The sequence below is a fragment of the Abrus precatorius genome, unplaced genomic scaffold (assembly GCF_003935025.1).
Source record: "Abrus precatorius isolate BTA unplaced genomic scaffold, Abrus_2018 Scaffold2, whole genome shotgun sequence".
NCBI lineage: Eukaryota > Viridiplantae > Streptophyta > Magnoliopsida > Fabales > Fabaceae > Abrus > Abrus precatorius.
The window spans coordinates 31190650-31209489 of NW_020874362.1; the positions used below are offsets into that span (position 1 = coordinate 31190650).

Genomic DNA, 18840 nt, shown 5'->3' on the forward strand with positions numbered 1-18840 from the left:
TATATATAAGCCGACTTGTCAGACTTAATAAGTTTTATAAATAGTTTAGGGCTGACTTGTTTACTTAAACAGACCTTAAAAAAAAAAAGCATAAACCTTATTTATTTATTAAAAAGGTTAGGCCTAAACCAGGTCAGGCTGCAGGTTCCTGTCAAGCGATCTGACTGTTTCCATCTCTAAACTTGACTAAATGATAATAGGAGTAATGAATAAAAGAGATGTGGTTGAATGCTAAAAAATGTAGAAAAATAATTCTATGTAACATTCGTTTAAACTAATTTTATATAGTGATGAATATACAAATTTTATTAATATTCACTTAAAATGACATTGAATAATTTATCAATACAAAAGTTGATTTTCATGATGAATTGAGATTGTGAGAGTAGGTGTAGAAGTCTTAGTCATGAAAATCATGAACTTCAAATATAAATTTTGTAGAGAATCTTAAAGATCTAAAATGACATTTATTATTGTATTAATTTAAATTTTTTTTATTATAAATTGAATCTGTATCAATGCATGTGAATGCAAACTTTCTTAAAATCACTATAGATACAAGATACAAGATTTGCTTGAAAAATATGAAAAATTAACCATTAATATAATTATATAAAGACATAAAATAATAAGTTTTGAAAGTTTCAAGAGCAATTCTACAAATTTTTTTTGAAGGATTAATTTATGAATATGTAAAAACTGATATTATTAAGTTAGAGGTCAAAGATATAAACTGCTTATATTTTAAAATATACATCTAACAGGTTTAAAAAGATTCACTCACTTATGGACCACTTAATTGCTAACTCATGTTAACTGGACCCTAAAATGATAATTTTGATGCATAACTACTACTTTAATAAAATTTTATTTAAGTTGTGTGATATCCATTTTAGGTTTAAGAATTTTACGTTCAATTTCATGATTTTTTTTTTCAGTGTTAACCTTCTCAATCCTTCACATAATGTGCCATACTTTGCAAATGTAGGACTCAACATATTGCAAGCATTAAAAAAATTCCAGAAATAATAACTTCATGCTAATAAACAGAAGTCCAACAATCATGACAAAGACTTGTACACTTACATAATATTCTATGAAGAAAATGCATCTTCCCATTAACACTAAAAAAACATTTGAAATTTAAAGAAATGAAGCAGCAAATCATAAATATATTCTATCAAAGTAAAAAACGAGATGAAGTGTTTTAAATTTTTTCAATGTACATCACTTTGAGTGATTTCATGAAAGTGTGTGTTTATTTATGAAAGTGTATTTGAACTGGAACTCCACCCGTTTGTTATTACTAGGGGTGAACGTTAACCGTAGACCCGATTAATACTCGTTCAAACTGAAATAAAATTACAAAATTAGCCATTTTGGGTTGGACTTTGGTTAACGCAACCGATTTAGTCCCTCAAATTAAATTATTACTTTTCATGTAGGTGAGCATAACTACAGCTAATAATACTACGCCTCCTTCCTCTCTCATATTTGCTTTTCTCTTAGGCACAGCCGGGCATCCTTAACTATCAACAACGTTCTTCCCTTCTCTTTCATTTTCATTTTTTTGTGTTGCACTGATGATGTTTCATCTTTCCCCAATCATGCTTCGTCTTTCCCCAACTGTATTTTATCTTTTAAATCAGTTTAAACCACCCAACTAACCCGCTGCTTGTGTCACCCACCACCCATCCAACTCTTAAGATTAGTCAAACAGAAGTGGCTCAAATTGATAAGAAATTAAATTATTTCAGTTCCATATTTTTGAACTCAAACCCACCCATACCCGACCACTGCCCAGGCTTAGTTCCTACAATTCAACTACTGCCCTTAATGTAATTTTTCATCACATCAAGCATCCTCGAAAATTGATAACAGACTCACTTTCTTTGTAACGGACACTTTTATTTTAAAAATCATTCTTCTAAAATAAAATTTATATAATTGCACAAGTCTCATTAAATTTTAATTAATGGTCAGTAACAAAAAATGTTAAAAATAAGCTATATTAACAAAACTGACGGTTTTGATTAATTGAAAGGAAAAAAGAAATCATGTTCTCAACGTTTTAGGTCAATTTTGAATTTTGATGATTAGATGGGTAAACCAACTGTTTTATTTGTTTAGAACATCAATTGTAAATCACTACGGTTTAGAGAAAATAATATTTAACCTTCGATTTTCAAGCAAAAATTGAACCTCGAAACCAGCTACAATCCGTCTCCTAAGACCAGCAAAGCCATTCGCTGATACCTATCCATTGTTTTGCTTGTGATCATTGACGTTGTTAGGTGCGTTGAGTCATAATATTTTCATTGTTTGACAAATTTTATGGTAGGGAAGTGTGCGACGGCTCCACAATCTCCAATTCATATTCTTCACCAAATTATTTACATATGGATTTTTTAACAATTAACCTTTGGAATTGATGAACCGCATCAGTTATTAATTGAACCTACCCTCAAGGGATTAGCGACTGTAGTTAGTTTATGGACTCGCCTCTTTGAAAAAATTGAGCCCGGTATAGGAAGGTACTAAACAAGAATGCCAATGCATGATCCTGAAAATAGATCATCATTGACGCCTCCTTTGATAAAGTGAATAACCAACAATGGCAGACATCAGGAATGTCCATAGAACCTGCTTACAATATCAAATAAATAGAATAAGCAAATTGATAAAAACAAGTACAGTGATTTCAGAGTCAGGTGAAAAAAAAACCAAGCACTTTGGAATAGGGTTTTGGGAGTACCGTATTTATAGCAAGCCACCTTTCAAGTCTTCTAATCCTTGATTGCATCTCCTCAACAATCCCTTCAATTGGAGAGACTAACCTGCTTGGTGAGGATTCAGAAGCCGAACTACACCCCTGTTTATTTCAACATAATTCCACTAAATGACGATGCCTAAAAAATGATATTACATGCTTCAAACATGCAAAGGGTTGTCCAGTGCCGTGTAGGCATGCATAGTGTTAGCATAACAGAGAACAGAAAGGAGTAGATCCTGAGGTGCTATTAGGTTTAGGATAAAGCATGTCAAATAGCTGTACTACCCTTTCCGATCTGACTTCACTATTACATTGGGTAACATTAACACCTGAGACTAATTTTAAACATCTAAGGATGTATTTGGTGGCCAGATAGGATAAAAAAGTTAAGATAAAAATAAAATAGGATACGAGCCTAAAAAGCTTTTATCCTATATCCAATATTTGATTTACATCAGATAAGTCAACATATAAGATAATACTATTCTATCTTGTGTTTTTGGTGATCAAAATAATTTTAGTGTATGATAAATTTTTATACAAATAACAAAATTAACCTTCTATCAAAATTATACTAACTTCTAATATATTTTAAAAAAATTTACATATAATTCATTTATAAATTATAAAAAATTGTAATGGGTGCCATATATTAGTGGTAATGGAAGGTGACAGGCGACAATACTGGTGATAAAGGGTGGTGGGTGGTGGCAATGGAGAATGTCAAGTGGTGGCAATGAAGAATGCCGGACACATTGATATTGAAAGGTGGTCGGTAAATATGCAGTGGTAGCAACGGAAGGTGCTAAGCCTCGACAACAATGGGGTTGTTGGGTGACGGAATCATTGGAGGGTAGTAGGCAACTACGATGATAGTGAACGGTGCTGAGTGATAATAGTAGATGGTGTCAAACGGTAATAACAGTGGAAGGTGCCAGATGGCAATGGTGGAGTGCCAAGCAGTGATAATGACAGTGGATAGAGGGAGTCAAATGGTGAGGGTGGAAATGGTTGGGTGTCAGTGGAAGGTGTCAACACACATCGACAACGGAAGTTGTCGAATGACATTGGTGAAGGATTTGGTATTCCAGCAAGAGTGTAGGGTGTCAAGTGGTAATGGCAGGAGTTTTAAGAGATGGTGGTAACATTGGATAGTGCCAATGACAACAATGATAGGTGTTGGCAATGGTGACAACGTTAAAAGTCTGCCTAGTGTTAATGGGCAATGGTAGAAGGTTCAAGTGATGGTGAAAAGTATTTTTTTTCCCGAGTCATTTCTAATCCAACACTCCCCTCAAGATGAAGTTCATACTAGGTCAGTAAGATAGAATAATTAACAGGATAAATTTATTATATTTGATTAGTTAAACAAATGCTTAATTAAATGCAATATGATAACTTATCTCCCTTGTACTGATTACCAAACAAGCCTTTAGATGATAATTTTTTATTCAAAAATAAAGTTTATTATATCATAAATACAAAAGCATAAAAATTGATTTTTCCTAATAAAAACTTGGCACTTCTATATCCTAAAAATCAACACTAAAGGTTAATGTTAATAAAACTTGTATATATGCACTGGTTTGCTCTATAGTTGTCCTGGGTAGTGATCCAAACTTCCTCAATTGAAAGATCTATGCCTCCAACAACTAACATATGTCAAAATTATCACTTTTCTTTCTCTACCATTTAATATTAAGTCTAAAGTTCATGAGTGGATGTATTCCAAGAAGCATGTTTATACCACTTGCATAAAGATTAGTGGAATTAGTTAGAGTATCTAGAGGATATCTCATAATATCATGAACATATATTTAGAATAGTTTAAGAGTATCTTTAACAATCTATTAGGAATAATTTCCATATTTCTTCATATTTCATGATTTGTTTTTTCTATTTAATTAAGATTACAGTCTAGTATTAGTACTATTAAGATGTCCTACATTGGTTAAGAATAGAGTAAGAATACTCCTTATAAGGGCTAGGATAGTTCTCCTCCTATGAGTTAGCTTTTGAGAGTGAGTGAAGCCAAATTTTTTAACATGGTATCAAAGCCTATTCGGATTGAACGTTGGGCTGCCCACAGATGTCCAGTCTTGTTGGATCCACCCACACAGATGTCCAGTCCTGCAGACTTCACGCACCAGATGTCTAGTCCTGAGCGTGAGGAGTGTGTTAAGATATCTTACATTAGTTGGGAATAGAGCTAGAATATTCCTTATAAGAGTTAGGGTAGTTCTCCTTCTATGAGCTAGCTTTTAGGAGTAAGTTAGGCCCAAATTTCTTAACAAGTACAATTAGTGCTTAATACTTTGTTTTATGTATTACGTTAAACTACATAAGAAAATAATTATCTTGCTATTGATTTTTGACCAAATTCAATAGTATTGTGTGATCCATGTATGGATCTAACCTCGTGACATAGGGTTTAATTGTTGTTGTAGTCACTTTTATCTCTCTCCTCCACTAAATCCCTTTAATTTAACGATAGCATTAGAGTTATACCATTCTCCCTAATGTATTTTGTCTATTATGCTCTAGAGTTTCCTAATATTTGGAGCTATATAGTAACAATATCATTGTTATGATGTCTCACATTGTCTAAAAATAGAGTAAAAAATACTTTTTATAATGACTTGAGTAGTCCTTTTCATACAAACTAACTTTTGGGAGTGACTTAGGCCCAAGTTCCTTAATATGGTATTAGAAGCTATCTAGTTTTAATGTTGGGCCACCATAGATGTCCAGTCATACAAACCTCATGCACTAGATGTCCAACCTTAAGTGTGAGGAGTGAGTGTTAAGATATCTCACATTAACTAGGAATAGAGCCAAAGTACTCCTTATAAGGACTTGAATAGTCCTCCTCTTACGAGCTAACTTTTGGGACTAAGTTAGGCTTAAGTTTCTTAATAATTTTCTTCTCGCCAGTTATGCACAAATTCTAGTCACACCTCTCTCAAGTTCATCGAGAGCTTTTATGGAATCCCTGGATTGGTTTGTCCATCTACTGGGTCATCTTTTTGACAAACAGGTTCTTACCTTCCACAACAACTTTTTGTATAAGCTTCCCCATCAATCACACCATTAGAATTGTCTCGTCTAAAATGGCCCTATCTATGGTGGTTTAAAGTTAAGCCAACCTCATCCTGCCATCTGGCAAAGCTGCCCATCACCACCCAACAATTTTAGGCTGACAAACCCATTGTAGGAATCACTTGTCCAAGTTGGCCCATTTTTTGTGGTTTAAAGTTGAATCAACTTCATCTCACCATCTGCCACTGTTGCTCACCTCTGTCCTTTTAATCCTCACAGTTTCTGGCCAACAAGCCCACCATAAGGTTCATCTCATCTATAGATTGGCCCATCTTCACTGACTTCATGATAGAGGATCCACATGTCATTATTGTCCTTTGCTACTAGTCTCGCTGTAGCTCCTAAGACACATGGAGGTACGTTAGGCATCATTCCTAGCTGCCATTTACAATACCATGCTTGTTGCTCTCACCTCATCCAATCTACATTGTTTAGGTAGCATGTCATTGATAACGGTTGAGATTGCATATCAGCTACAAATATGACTAAAATTGAATTTATAAAAGTCTAGGCAATCCTCACCTAACAAAGTAGCTTTTGAGTAAAACCTAAAGCCCAAACTCTGATGGTATCTAAGCCTATCATAAGATTTGATATTGGGCTACCCTCAACTGTCCAAAAATCAACTTGGCCCCATGGATTTTTAAATGCACTTAACCTGACCCTGCAATTTTTCCAGTGCAATATTAAAAAAAAAAAAATCTTACAATCTCCATGCTCCAAATGTCAATCCTGGGTGTGTTCAGATCCCACATCCACTATAGATATGACTAAAGTAGAGTTTATAAAGACTCAGGATCTTAGGTAGCCTTAGCTTGTGTCAAACACAGTCTGGTGGCTTACTGGTCATTGTCCCAGATTCAATATGGCCTTGTCTTTTGTCCCAAACACAATCTGCCCCAACGGTCTAGTCCTAGACTCAATCTGGTCCTGTCAATCCCCAACCCCATCCCAGGAGCTGCCTCTATCTAAAGTCCCAGATACAATATGGCCATGCCCATGTCTATTCCTCACTCATTAACATTTATTCTTCTAGCTGCAATCAGGTTGTCTACCCAGATGCAATTTAGCCTTATCTATCTCAAGTGCAATTCGGGACCCATCCCAAACCTATATTCTACTTCCAATTTTTGGGTTTCTTAATTGTTTTTTATGCTATTTGAAGCTTCCAAATTTTTTTTTCATATTGCTTTGCAGGAATTTGCATTTATGACCATTCCAGCAAAATTTCTTCTTTCTTGGCAATTTAGCATTCCAATCAGCTCTTAAAAGTTGCTGATTATTCTTTCCATCTTGCTTAGTTGTTTTTCCAGTAATACTTATCCATCCAAAGTCTCCACCATCCCTAAATTGCCCTTCCACCCATGTTTTGTGGGGTGCATATTATATCGTATGGTAGTAGATTCAGTTATTACAAGATACCATGATTATATCTTAGAATAGTGTAGAGTCTTGGATAATCTCCTCAGAACAGTTTTCATATTTCTTTATATTTCATGATTTGATTCCATCCATATTTAATGAGGATTACAAGTCTAGGATAGTTTGAATAAGAGTTAGTAGTTTATCTTTTGTATCACATAAAAATACATGAGAATACTATTCACTTTCTCTTTCCCTCCTCCATTACTTAAATCCCTATACTTTCAACAAAGTTAAGTACTTAAATGGCTTGTATTTGATGAAGCCCTAAAAAATAGACCAGAATCTGACCAAAGAGTAAAGGCTACCTGAGATTGAATAAATTCAACAATCTCTAGCAGCCTTGCTGATTGCTGAGAATGAATCCCACCAGAAGTTCTCTCTATTGCTGGTAGTCTTTCCAAGATTATATCAAGATAACTCTACAAAATAACAAACAAGAACAATAATAAGTAACCACCATCCAGACATCATGATGTACTTGATTGATTCAGGACCTGCAATATGCACCAGAGACAAAAAGTGAACTACATTAAAGCACAAAAGTCAACACCTTAGTAGTATATGAACCATCCAATTTAAGCATTGAACCTGCTGTTGCCACTGCATCTTTATTAACACCCTTTATTTGAATGTATGGGCCAGGAACATCTTGTAGATGATCAACCTCAATCAGAATCTACCGCAGGAAAAAAAGAAGAAAACAACATAAACGAAAAGCTTCAATGGCAAGTCAGAAGCTCATTAACCATAAACATTTATTCCAATGCATATGCAACAGATTTGGTTTAATTTGCTACCATGCTCATTCATCAAACAAATTTATGCATTGTATTTTAACATGTTTAATTTGCTTATTTCTTATTTCCTTTATACTACAGATTTGGTTTGATTTATTCCTTATTTCTATATTTATTGTAATAGGGCTTGTGGGAAACCAAGTAACTTTAGGAAACAATAATTTAGGAGATTTATTTATTTTTGTAATCTGTACAAATATTTAGGAAATATTCCATGATTCAAGGGAGCCTAGAATAGAATAGGGAGTTATTATGTTTCCCAAAAAAGTGTAGGTCTGCTGTATATATTTGTATAATGTCTCAATGAAATATACAGGAAAACAATTAACCTATTCTTTAGAGGGCTTGTTTTGATGCCCATGATTTTAGCATACTTTTTATGATCGTAGTTGTATATATAGACACATTGTACCCTGAAATACCGTTCAGAGTACTTATTTATTCTTTGTATCTTGCATCTCTCCTATATTTTCCATTCTCCTTCAAATTCTTGTTTTTCAACCTATAATTTTGCATTAATAACCACTTCTATTAAAAAAGAGTGATCAAAAGCTCCACTTTTCAGAGTCACAATAGAAGAGGTATCAATATTTGGTTAATAATTCAAGAATTCATAATGATAAATCTAATCTTGAGTTCTGGTCAACAACTCAACATAATCCTTTATCAAAATTCAGCTGTTAAAAATGACTTGAATCCCCATAGCATGATGATCAGCCAAGTTTAAGTTTAGGAAAGAGGCAAACTGGGAGAAAAAAAGTCAGGATCAAGTTCCTTTGAGTCTTACAAATTCTACAAAATAATTACTGGAAACATGTATTTTCATCCAGATGCAAGTCATAAGATAAGTCATGCTACCTTTCCATCCTGATAGATGAATGCAGATGCTTCAATATAAGCAACTGCTTGATACCTGACAGAAAGTGTTACCAATCAATAATTACCTAAACATACTGTCAACCGAATAAAGAAAAAGGAAGCAATCAAGAATTGTGTTACAGATTACAAGATCTATTATAGGCACTATTTCCTATACAGTACAGATTACAAGAACTTGTAACTTGAAGAAATAATACAATGTATATATAAAGCATAACAAGCATGTGCATAATCCTAAAACTGGCCTTAAGCTGGAGCACATATATCATATGCATAAAACTTGTTGCAAACAAAGTCCAGTAGATGTCCAGTCAGGGATTTAGTAAACATATTTGCTTGTGAATAGTAAGAGTTGACAAAGGCCATAACACCTCACATGAATGAACCTTTCCTTCAATCTCTGCGTTTGGTCTTTCCATGCAAAACTATGCTGGAGCCAAAATGCAAAGCATCTTGATTGTCACAAATTAATTTCATGTTCTTTACATCCCTCAATTGAAGCATCTAAAGCCACTGCTTTAGCACATAAATTGACAGATTGCTGCAACCATCAATGCGGCACTTAGTAACTGCACTGGATCTAACAACAATGTTTTGCTCCTTCCTTCTCCACGGAACCAAGTTTCCCCCAACAAACCCACAATAACCTAAAGTTGATCTTCTATCTAATGGCAATCCTGCCCAAATCAGTACCATTATAACCAACTTTAGCATTGCCTTTGTTATCATATAGTAACTATTTTTCTGGTGCACTCTTAAGGTATCTAAGAACACAAACCACAGCATCTCATTGACTATCATAAGGAGCATTTAAAAACTGACTTAGTTACAACAAAAGTAATGCCTAGTGTAGTCACTGTAATGTCAGAAATTTGGCTTTCTTGCTTTCCTTCATTCTATTCCTCTCAATAAATAATACATAGCATGTACAACTATTAATGACACTTGATCCTAATTCCTGATTTGTACAACCAAAATTAGGAATCCTAAACATACACAATTAATAGGCTGAATAATATTCCTAATTTATAATAGGAAATAAATATACATATAACAGAACAGCAAATTGTTAGAAAAAATAATAATGGTCCAGCAGATTCCTTCCCTAACATCCTCCCTCAAATTGATGCAGGTGATCAAGGAACATCAATTTGTTAGTGAGAAACTGTGCAAGGGACGAGGAACAGCCTTGGTAAAAATATCCGCTAGCTGAAGTTGCAAGCTGTGAGGAAGAAAGACAACACAAGTATCAAGAGTCTCACGCATGGAATGACACTCAACTTCAATATGTTTGGTGTGTTCATAGTGGATTTGCAACAAATTGTATAGTTTAGTATTGTCAGCATAGAGAGGGGTAGTCTCGGGTTGAGAGAAGCCAAGTTCAGCTAAAAGTCCACGAAGCCAAATAATTTTAGAGAAGGCTATAGACTTAGCACGATATCAGACTTAGTGGAAGACTTAGAGACTTAGGCTTGCTTTTTACTCTTCCAAGAGATGAGCATAGAACCTAGAAACATGCACCAACCTGTGACAGATCTTCGAGTATCTAGACAGCCTGCCCAATCAGCATCATTATAACCCACCATATTAAGAGATGTCCCATTAGGAAAGAACAACCCCTGATGAGAAGTACCTTTCAAGTAACGAATGATATAGCGGACAACAGCTGGGTGAAGGTGGCAAAGGGTGTGCATAAATTGGCTAATTTGCTGGACCGCAAATGAGATGTCAGAACATGTAATAGTCAAATAATTAAGACTACCCATTAATTGCCGATACATCAAAGGATAAGGCAGAATGTCACCCTCATCACGAAGATATTTAACATTAACTTCGAGAGGAGTATCCATAGGAGCAGCACAGTGAAGACCAGCTAAGGAAATTAAATCTTCAGTATAATTGTGTTGATGGAGAAAAAAGCCTTTGGGGTGAGAATGAACCTCAAGACCCAAAAAATAATGAAGATTGCCTAGATCCTTCATATGAAAAGAAGCTTGAAGCTGCTACTTAAGGTGCTGTATGGATGCATGATCATAGCCAATAATGACCATATCAACATAAATAAGAGGAATAATACCAGCTGCCATGGTTTGAATAAATAAAGAAGAATTATGTGGACTTGAGTAAAAGAAAAGCCAAGGAGAGTAGTCCGAAAATTTTCAAACCATGCTCAAGGTGATTGCTATATGTATATAAAGAACGTTTGAGCTTGCAGACACCTATACAAGAAGAAAACAAACCCTGGGAAGGGGTCATATAAATATCTTCGACTAAGTTACTATGGAGAAAAGCATTCTTGACATCCATTTGATGGAGAAACCAGCCTTGGGAGGCAGCAATATAGAGTACAATTCTAATTGTAGTCAATTTTGCTACAAGTGAAAATGTTTCATCATAATCCACCCCATATTCCTGTTTGTTACCCAATGCAACCAATCGGGCCTTGTACCGATTAAGAGAACCATAAGAATGAAGTTTCACAGAGTGCACCCATTTGCAGCCAATGGTTTTGACACCGGGGGAATGGAACAACACCCCAAGTATAGTTTTCTTGAAGTGCCAACAACTACTCTTGCATAGCTTTGACTTAACACACATCCTTAACAACTTGTGAATAACAAGTGGGAATAGGAATGCTAGATAAAGTGGTAGTAAAAGAAGTAGGTGAATAACCACAGCTATTCGGTGGACAAGAAATACGGCTGGATCTATAAGTGCTATGGGCGTAGAGTTAGGTGACAGTTCAGGCACAGGAAGGGGTGGGGCAAGCTAGCATCTAGTATATACATAACCTGGTTTAAAGCATTTTGTAGCACAAGAAACATCCCACTCTACTGTAATCATTTACAAAAAAGTACATCATGGATAGTACCATCACAACCTCTGCCCCATGCACCCCGGTAGTTGGACTCAAACCAAACCAGGGCAAATGACTTAACTAACATAGATGGTGAAACAAATTGAAAAGGAAAGTTGCAAGAGTTCTGAAACAGTATCATAAGAGCAAACTATTGAAGTCCTACATTGTATCTAAAGTAGAACTTATAAAGGTTAAGAAAATCCTCATCTTACGAGCTAGCTTTTGGGTTGAGTTAGGACATAAACTCAAATTTACAATGGTATAATAGCTTATCATAGATCTGATATTAGGGTCACCCTTGACAGGAAAAAAAATTTGAGCTCACTAATTTTCTCAATGCAATTAATTTAGCCCAATGGATTTCTCAGCACAACCTACCTGACCCTGTGACTTTCCTGGTGCATCCTACTTGGCCCCATCCACACTTTTCAGCATGTCGATCTATATCATCAATGGAGCATAAAAGTGTATCAAATTCAGAAACCAAATACAATCCTGCCTTGAAAACCTATTTTCACTTTATCATGGTGTCCGAGACTATCTGATCTTGATTCAAGGCAACCTACAATTATCTAGTTCTGCAAACTTCACATTCCAGATGTCTAGGTATGAGGGAATGTGTTGAGATCCTACACTGGTTTGGTATATGCCATAGTACTCCTGATAATGACTTGGGCTTACTCACCCCTAGAGCTAGCTGTTAGTTACTTAGGTTGGAGTTAGGTCCAGTTCATCACAACATCAACAAGAATCAAGATGTTACTCTACTCATGTACAATTGTCACACTACTAATTGTTCTTGAAGCATTTGTAGTTCAAACACCACAACTTAATTCATAAAACAAAAGTTTTATGTTTACTGAAAATCTACAAATGGGGCATATAACTTTTTTTCACTGAATTGTGGCTTACCCAAGATTAAGAAGACCAGCAACTGTACTGATGCTAATATCAAAATCCACTTTAGGCTGAATGATGAAGTTTCCTTCTCTGATAGGCTGACAAGTAGAAGATAACATGAAAATTTTCAAATAAAATAGAGCACCAAAAACTGACACAATAACTAGACGTTGATGTACAATTGTGTTGAGGTATCAGCAGGTAAATAACGGAAAGAAAAATAATGCTCCAAACCTCCCGTATCAGTAACGCAAATCTGCCTTCACATATTCTGACACGAATACAATCACTATCTCTCAACTGCCCATTGGAAGGGATCCCAGGAAGCCTTATGTAAATATCAATAAATTTCTGCACTGAACTGCAAAATTTTGCTGGATCAAGAATTGCAAGAATATCTTGATAAGCTACCTGTTATTTATTGCTATCTTTAGTAAACATGTTGAACAAAACCTTGTCACATATTATAATTTATAAATACAGATAAACCTCTTACTTTTTTGTTACTCTTTAATACAAATAATGAACTCTCAGGAGAGAGCACAGGGTCAAAGTCATTTCGAATTTTAAGCTGCAAGTAATATTAAAAAGTGACATGTCATATATCTATCATTTCTCCAAAAGCAACTGTCCATCATCTATAAGAAAAAAGAATACTAAAAGACAATAATGCAAACAGAAAGAGTTGACTATGAACATCAACTAAAATAAGCAAGTTTTATATTGTTATTCCAGTGTCAGTAATCATGGTCATGAATGAAAACTTTTGCAACCGAAGTATATCTCAAGATTTACAGAATTACATATTACTGTCACATAGGCACAGTTAAAAGCATTATAAAAGGTAATGATGTATAATTCTTGTTTACATGGAATTTTTAATGGTTCAGTGTCTAAAATCATCAAAGCTATTAAAATTAAGACTTCCGAAGTAGTTTTAAAATCATTGGGGGAGGGGGGCAGATGACGCTATCCACTAACATGTGCATGAACAAGATGAGGTTCAATAAGCTGCTGGAACATAGGAAACACTGTCATCATGATCTCATTCTGGGAAATAAAACATCCCACTCTACTCTTATCTCTTTGAACTCGTGAAATCAAATGTGAATGAACACCTCCAACCTGTTTCAAAAAAGAAAATCAAAGCCATAGGTTTTCTTGGCCCCAATATAAACAAATAGAAGATAAATGAAGGGGCCTTCAAATATGGATGGAAACGCATTCTTACCACAGCAATCCACAAGTCAAGTGATATTCGGATATCAGGATGCAAAGCATAGACGCCTTCAAATATAATCTGATCAAAATTAACAGATAGGCTATCAAGAACCATAGTGAACAAATAGAAACTAGAACCAGAATAGCAATTATATCAGGAATTCCTTGTATAAACTAATATGCATCAGGCATATAATGTCATGTTATTATGCACATATGTAATTCGTTTTTATGGTATCCTTGATTTGTCAGAAAACTGGAAATAAGTAAAAAATGGGCAAAGATATCTTTTTAGAGGTGAAGTGTACGTGTACAGTGTACCATAGCCTGCAAGCTATGAGGAGCTAAGCTCTAAGACAGTAAATTCCTATGCAGCTATTGGGATGGTAAGTGGGAACTTCAAAGAAATAGGCAGGTCAAACATGCTATACTATTAAATCAGTGTTAGATAAGACCATTCCAAGGCCTACATCATCATCATCAACAACAACAACAATCAAGCCTTATCTCACTAGGTGAGATCGGCTACATGGATCACACAACACCATTGAGTTCAGTCAAAAACCAAAATTTCAGAAATCTGGTTTACAAGGCCTACATCAAATATCTTAAAATTTTGGCAAAGTTGTCCCCTTAAATATCAAACTTCTCAGACCAAGTGATCAGGAGTTTAATTCTTGCTTCCCCATTCTTCTACTTAAAATATAACATCAGCAAAAGGTTTAAGTGGGCTTGCATTTTGTTCAAACTTTAAGCCCATACAGCTTTCACCCAACATTGGCACCTAAGAGTATTTGCACTTGGAATGGTTGGCTATCTCAAGTTTGGCATTAATCCATTACAATGTGAATATTTAGTCCAACACTGAATTCAAAATCTACAAAGATATGTTCTCATGGGGTTTGTAAAAATGCAATCAATAAATTATTAAATCTACAAACATAGTTCTAATACAGGTAACAAAGTTTGAGTTTTGGAGCACTAGTTTAATGACTGACCACTCCACAATCTTCAGATACTTCAAGTTCCTTGAAACCACTCCGAGCACCACTTTCCAAGTCAAATAGAGGTACTTTTGTTCTTCGACTGTTTCTTATGTCATCAATATTCTGCAAGGGACTCAAATAAGAATGTTAAACAATCCATTAGTACAATGGCTGAAAAATATCAAGAAGCTTTGACTAACCAAGCATTGAAAGCAAAGAGATGCTATCATCATCCTTTTTTGGTGAATAGAGATATGAATACCATCTTATTTGAGCAACAAAAATGGAGAAAGAAAATAAATGAATTTTGCAATAGCAAATCTAATCAGTGCTGAGGTAGGAAAAAAAAATTAATTAAAAAGTGTTATTAATACTTTTCCTTTATGATTTTCAATGCATCCACAATGTGATATCCTATAAAAACTTTATATCTATTGATTCATTAACCAGTGACTGAACAAGACCCTTTTACGATAAGACAATACAACTGCTATTCTTTACTTCAAGATGCAATTACTGAAATGAATCTTGAGGTAAATAATATCACAAAGAACTTGGTTTTATATCAAGCTCAATGATTTCATGTAATCCATGTATCTGACCTCATCTTGTAGCATTGTTGTTATTTTTGTTATAATAAATAGTTATAGGTTCAGTTATGTGATTTAAGAAGCAATTATTTTATGTATGTTTGAATTAAAGACAATTATTTGGTTTTGTAGGAGCAGTTATGTAATTTTCGTATATAATATGCATTATATGAAAATAGAAGTGGAGGCATGTATTTGGAAGTTCTTTGGACAGAATTATGTCTAGAGGAGTTGTTGAAACTCGGGGACAGTTTCTGTTGTAATTATCTATACAATTAGTGTTTAATCCCAAATTCTAGTTTCTATCAGATTGCCACCTCATTCAGGATAGGGGATTCAAAATTTTGGAGAAACTGATGGAATGACTTTCAGGCAAACTGTACACTATGCTACATACTACATTGATCATTACTTCAAACCATCAAGGGGAGGAATTCATGAGAACCAGAAGGGGTAGTAGCACAAAATGACATGATTTTGTTAAATAAAAAAGGAAAAAACAAAACCTCCACAAAAGTAGTAGTTTCAGGAAGAGGAATAATTAAAAAAGTTCACTTCACAGAACACAAAAATCCATTTATCTAGTGAAGTCAAGTACACAAGAAGTTATACATAAAGGAAAAGCATAAATTAATTATAAAAAATATATAAAGTAACCCAATCAACTGCATAGAAACTATTCAATTACTTTACCTTTGATAGCAATGATAAATCAAGAGCGCTGAAATCATCATATTTAAAATCCTTTACTTGTTTATAATAGCTTTCCAGGGAAACTACTTCACAACCAATTATATTAGCCATTTTATGAGCCAAACTAGTCTTTCCAGACCCACTTGGACCTCCTGAAAAGCATAACTTTCTCTGGATCAGTCATTTTTCAGAACTACAGCTATTACATGTATGCTTTGAGAAGAGATACTCCACAATATTCAATAAATCAATAACCAAAAGAAAAAGGAGAAGAAAAAGAACCTCAATATACAAATTCAAGCAGAAATCATTGGGCCTAAAACATTCAATTAATAGAAGGGTCAACAAGGGGTCATTAAATCCAAGTAGCTCACAAGCTTAAGGAGAGCCAAGCTCAAGCCAAGAAAATGGGTTCAACTTCTGAATGAGCTGATGATAAGGCTATTTTGGTTCAGCTCAACTCACTTCCAGCCCCAACTGCAAGCATTTGAAAAACTAGCCTGGTATATCCTAACACAAAAATACCTAAACTGACCTTGGACAGTTCACTACCTACTTCTCAATTTCAGATACTGAATACTAACCTGTTTAGAAGGCCTGCACCCTATTATTCCATTTGTTATGAAATGCCTCCTCATCTAGATTCTCTTTTTCACAAATTTATACTTAAATGTTATCACATTTGCTGTTAGAGATGTTTTCTGAGATACAGCTAGTTTTATACATGGTTCCTTGTGGCAAAGAAAGACAGAAGTATGCAGGGAGCATATCTTCATGGGTAAATGGGAACCAACTAAACTGTCCCCATTTTGTGTCCCCTTCCCTGTCTCCCCAGTTAGAAAATGACACTTCAGCTAAAAAGATGTTAACAACTACAAAAAAGTAATAATTTTTAACTGCAATTCCTTTTCTAAGTGAGGGGATAGCAAATGAGGGAGTAAACAGGGATAAGTGATTTTCATCTGGGTAAATGGGGAGAGACACACACATACAAAGGAAGGAGAATGAGGTATCCATATTACCAATTCCGACTATGACCGGGACACCTTTATTCTCTAACAAAGCCTGGAACAAACATAAATAAGCAGATAAGATTCAAGCATATGAATACCTTATGGAATCAAAATCTTCAAAACATAAGGATTAGATGAAATTTTCAAGCTTCTACTCCTTACTTGTATTGCTTGAACTGCCAAAAGCAATCCCCTATCCAAGTCATATGAATCAGGCATTGGAGCAAGCCTAATGCTATCCCTGAAAGATGAAGGATCTGTGGTTGCTTCATGAGAGAAGTCTCGATGTAAAGGAAATCTTACATAACATGCAGGAAGTTATCTCCAAATATCAGAAAAGGTTTGGGCTACATCTTCCAATGCAAGGAAAAATACCTAGGACTGAATGGCCAGGCTGAGAGGAATCTGAAGGTATGAAATGCCACGTAGCCATAACAGGATCCATTTTAGATTTTGTCGGGGATCGAGTCCACGGCTGAGATAAATCTTCAAGCCCAGTAACAAGGTTAGGAGAAACACGAATTGGCTTTGGTGCAATGATTGCTGTTTCTTGATTACCAGCCACGGTTGCACTAGACACAAGTGGTGGTGTACTAAGACGTGGTACACCTGCAAGTTAAAGTAAGAAGAAGAAACAATGGCCACATTATTCACTGTTAATACAAGTCACAGCAACACATGGAAATTTTTTTAATCATTATCTTGATAAATAAGACAATACACTGAGAAAATTTAAGTCGATGTAAAGCTAAATTGAACAAATGTTGCCCTTAAAAATTATTTACTATTGTAGCATTCATCATCACATCCAAAGAAAAAAAAATATCAAACAATAAGAAAATAACTGAATTAATAGAATATGCACAAACGATATAAAAAGAACAAGCTTCCTAATCCCTACCTTTTCTTTCAAGAATCATTTCCAGATATGATTTAGTAATCCAAGGTCCATTGATACCCATCCCCAATGCTTCTGTTCCAACAGTCTGCAGAAAATATTATTTTTTCCATTTTTGAATAAGTAACTCAGCATATTATCAAACAAAAAAGGCTTAATGAAAGTAAGCAGAAAGCAAAGAACATCGAAAACAACCAGCCAAAAATGTTATTCAATGTAAAATGGAAGTTTATAAAACATTCACACTCTTGAGGACAGAGAGTTCAGTGTGTGATGAAAGAGTATCAACTCAAGAAGAAATAATCGCTTATTGTTTACAGTTTTGTGAGAAAACTTTTAAAAATAATTATTTTGCTGAAAATGATCTCATTTAAACACTCACTAAATCAACTCAAAAGAGCAAAATAAGTTTTTGTCTTAACTAGATTTTCAGATTTAAGATATTAGATGGTCAATATTAAATGGAGAGCTGTTAGAATCTATTAGAATCTTGTAAATATAATAACTGTATATTTTGTAATTATGTAATCATTCCTATAAATTTGAATAACTCTGTTGTGCCCTAAACTACACAGATTCAATATTTTCTTTCTCAACATGGTATTAAGAGCCTAAGGAGAGGCAACCCTAATCCGTTTTTTCCCAGTAGACCCACTGTTCACTGGTGCCAATTTTTTTTTGGAAACCGTTTCATCTCCGGTTTCTA

General features: G+C 34.7%; 1 protein-coding gene across 13 annotated transcripts in view; it reads right to left on the reverse strand.

The window, feature by feature from the left end:
- Positions 1 to 1930: 1930 nt before the first annotated feature.
- LOC113860126 overlaps positions 1931 to 18840 on the reverse strand; it is a 31066-nt gene continuing 14156 nt past the window's right edge. For 3 of the 13 annotated variants that reach the window (XM_027492782.1, XM_027492779.1, XM_027492781.1), the window contains 16 exons: positions 18138 to 18222; positions 17612 to 17845; positions 17399 to 17502; positions 17246 to 17288; positions 16224 to 16375; positions 14953 to 15063; positions 13965 to 14033; positions 13715 to 13858; positions 13230 to 13304; positions 12968 to 13144; positions 12746 to 12831; positions 8953 to 9007; positions 7848 to 7973; positions 7603 to 7716; positions 2756 to 2872; positions 2223 to 2643 (listed from right to left, as the gene is read on the reverse strand). In XM_027492782.1, coding sequence (XP_027348583.1) covers positions 2578 to 2643; positions 2756 to 2872; positions 7603 to 7716; positions 7848 to 7973; positions 8953 to 9007; positions 12746 to 12831; positions 12968 to 13144; positions 13230 to 13304; positions 13715 to 13858; positions 13965 to 14033; positions 14953 to 15063; positions 16224 to 16375; positions 17246 to 17288; positions 17399 to 17502; positions 17612 to 17845; positions 18138 to 18222 — 1758 coding nt within the window. In that variant the 3' untranslated portion in view covers positions 2223 to 2577. Of the gene's footprint in view, positions 2647 to 2755; positions 2873 to 7601; positions 7717 to 7775; positions 7974 to 8666; positions 8840 to 8952; positions 9008 to 12745; positions 12832 to 12967; positions 13145 to 13229; positions 13305 to 13714; positions 13859 to 13964; positions 14034 to 14952; positions 15064 to 16223; positions 16376 to 17245; positions 17289 to 17398; positions 17503 to 17611; positions 17846 to 18137; positions 18223 to 18840 lie in introns of those variants that run through there. The other 10 variants (XM_027492783.1, XM_027492780.1, XM_027492785.1 and 7 more) reach the window with 9 other exon arrangements.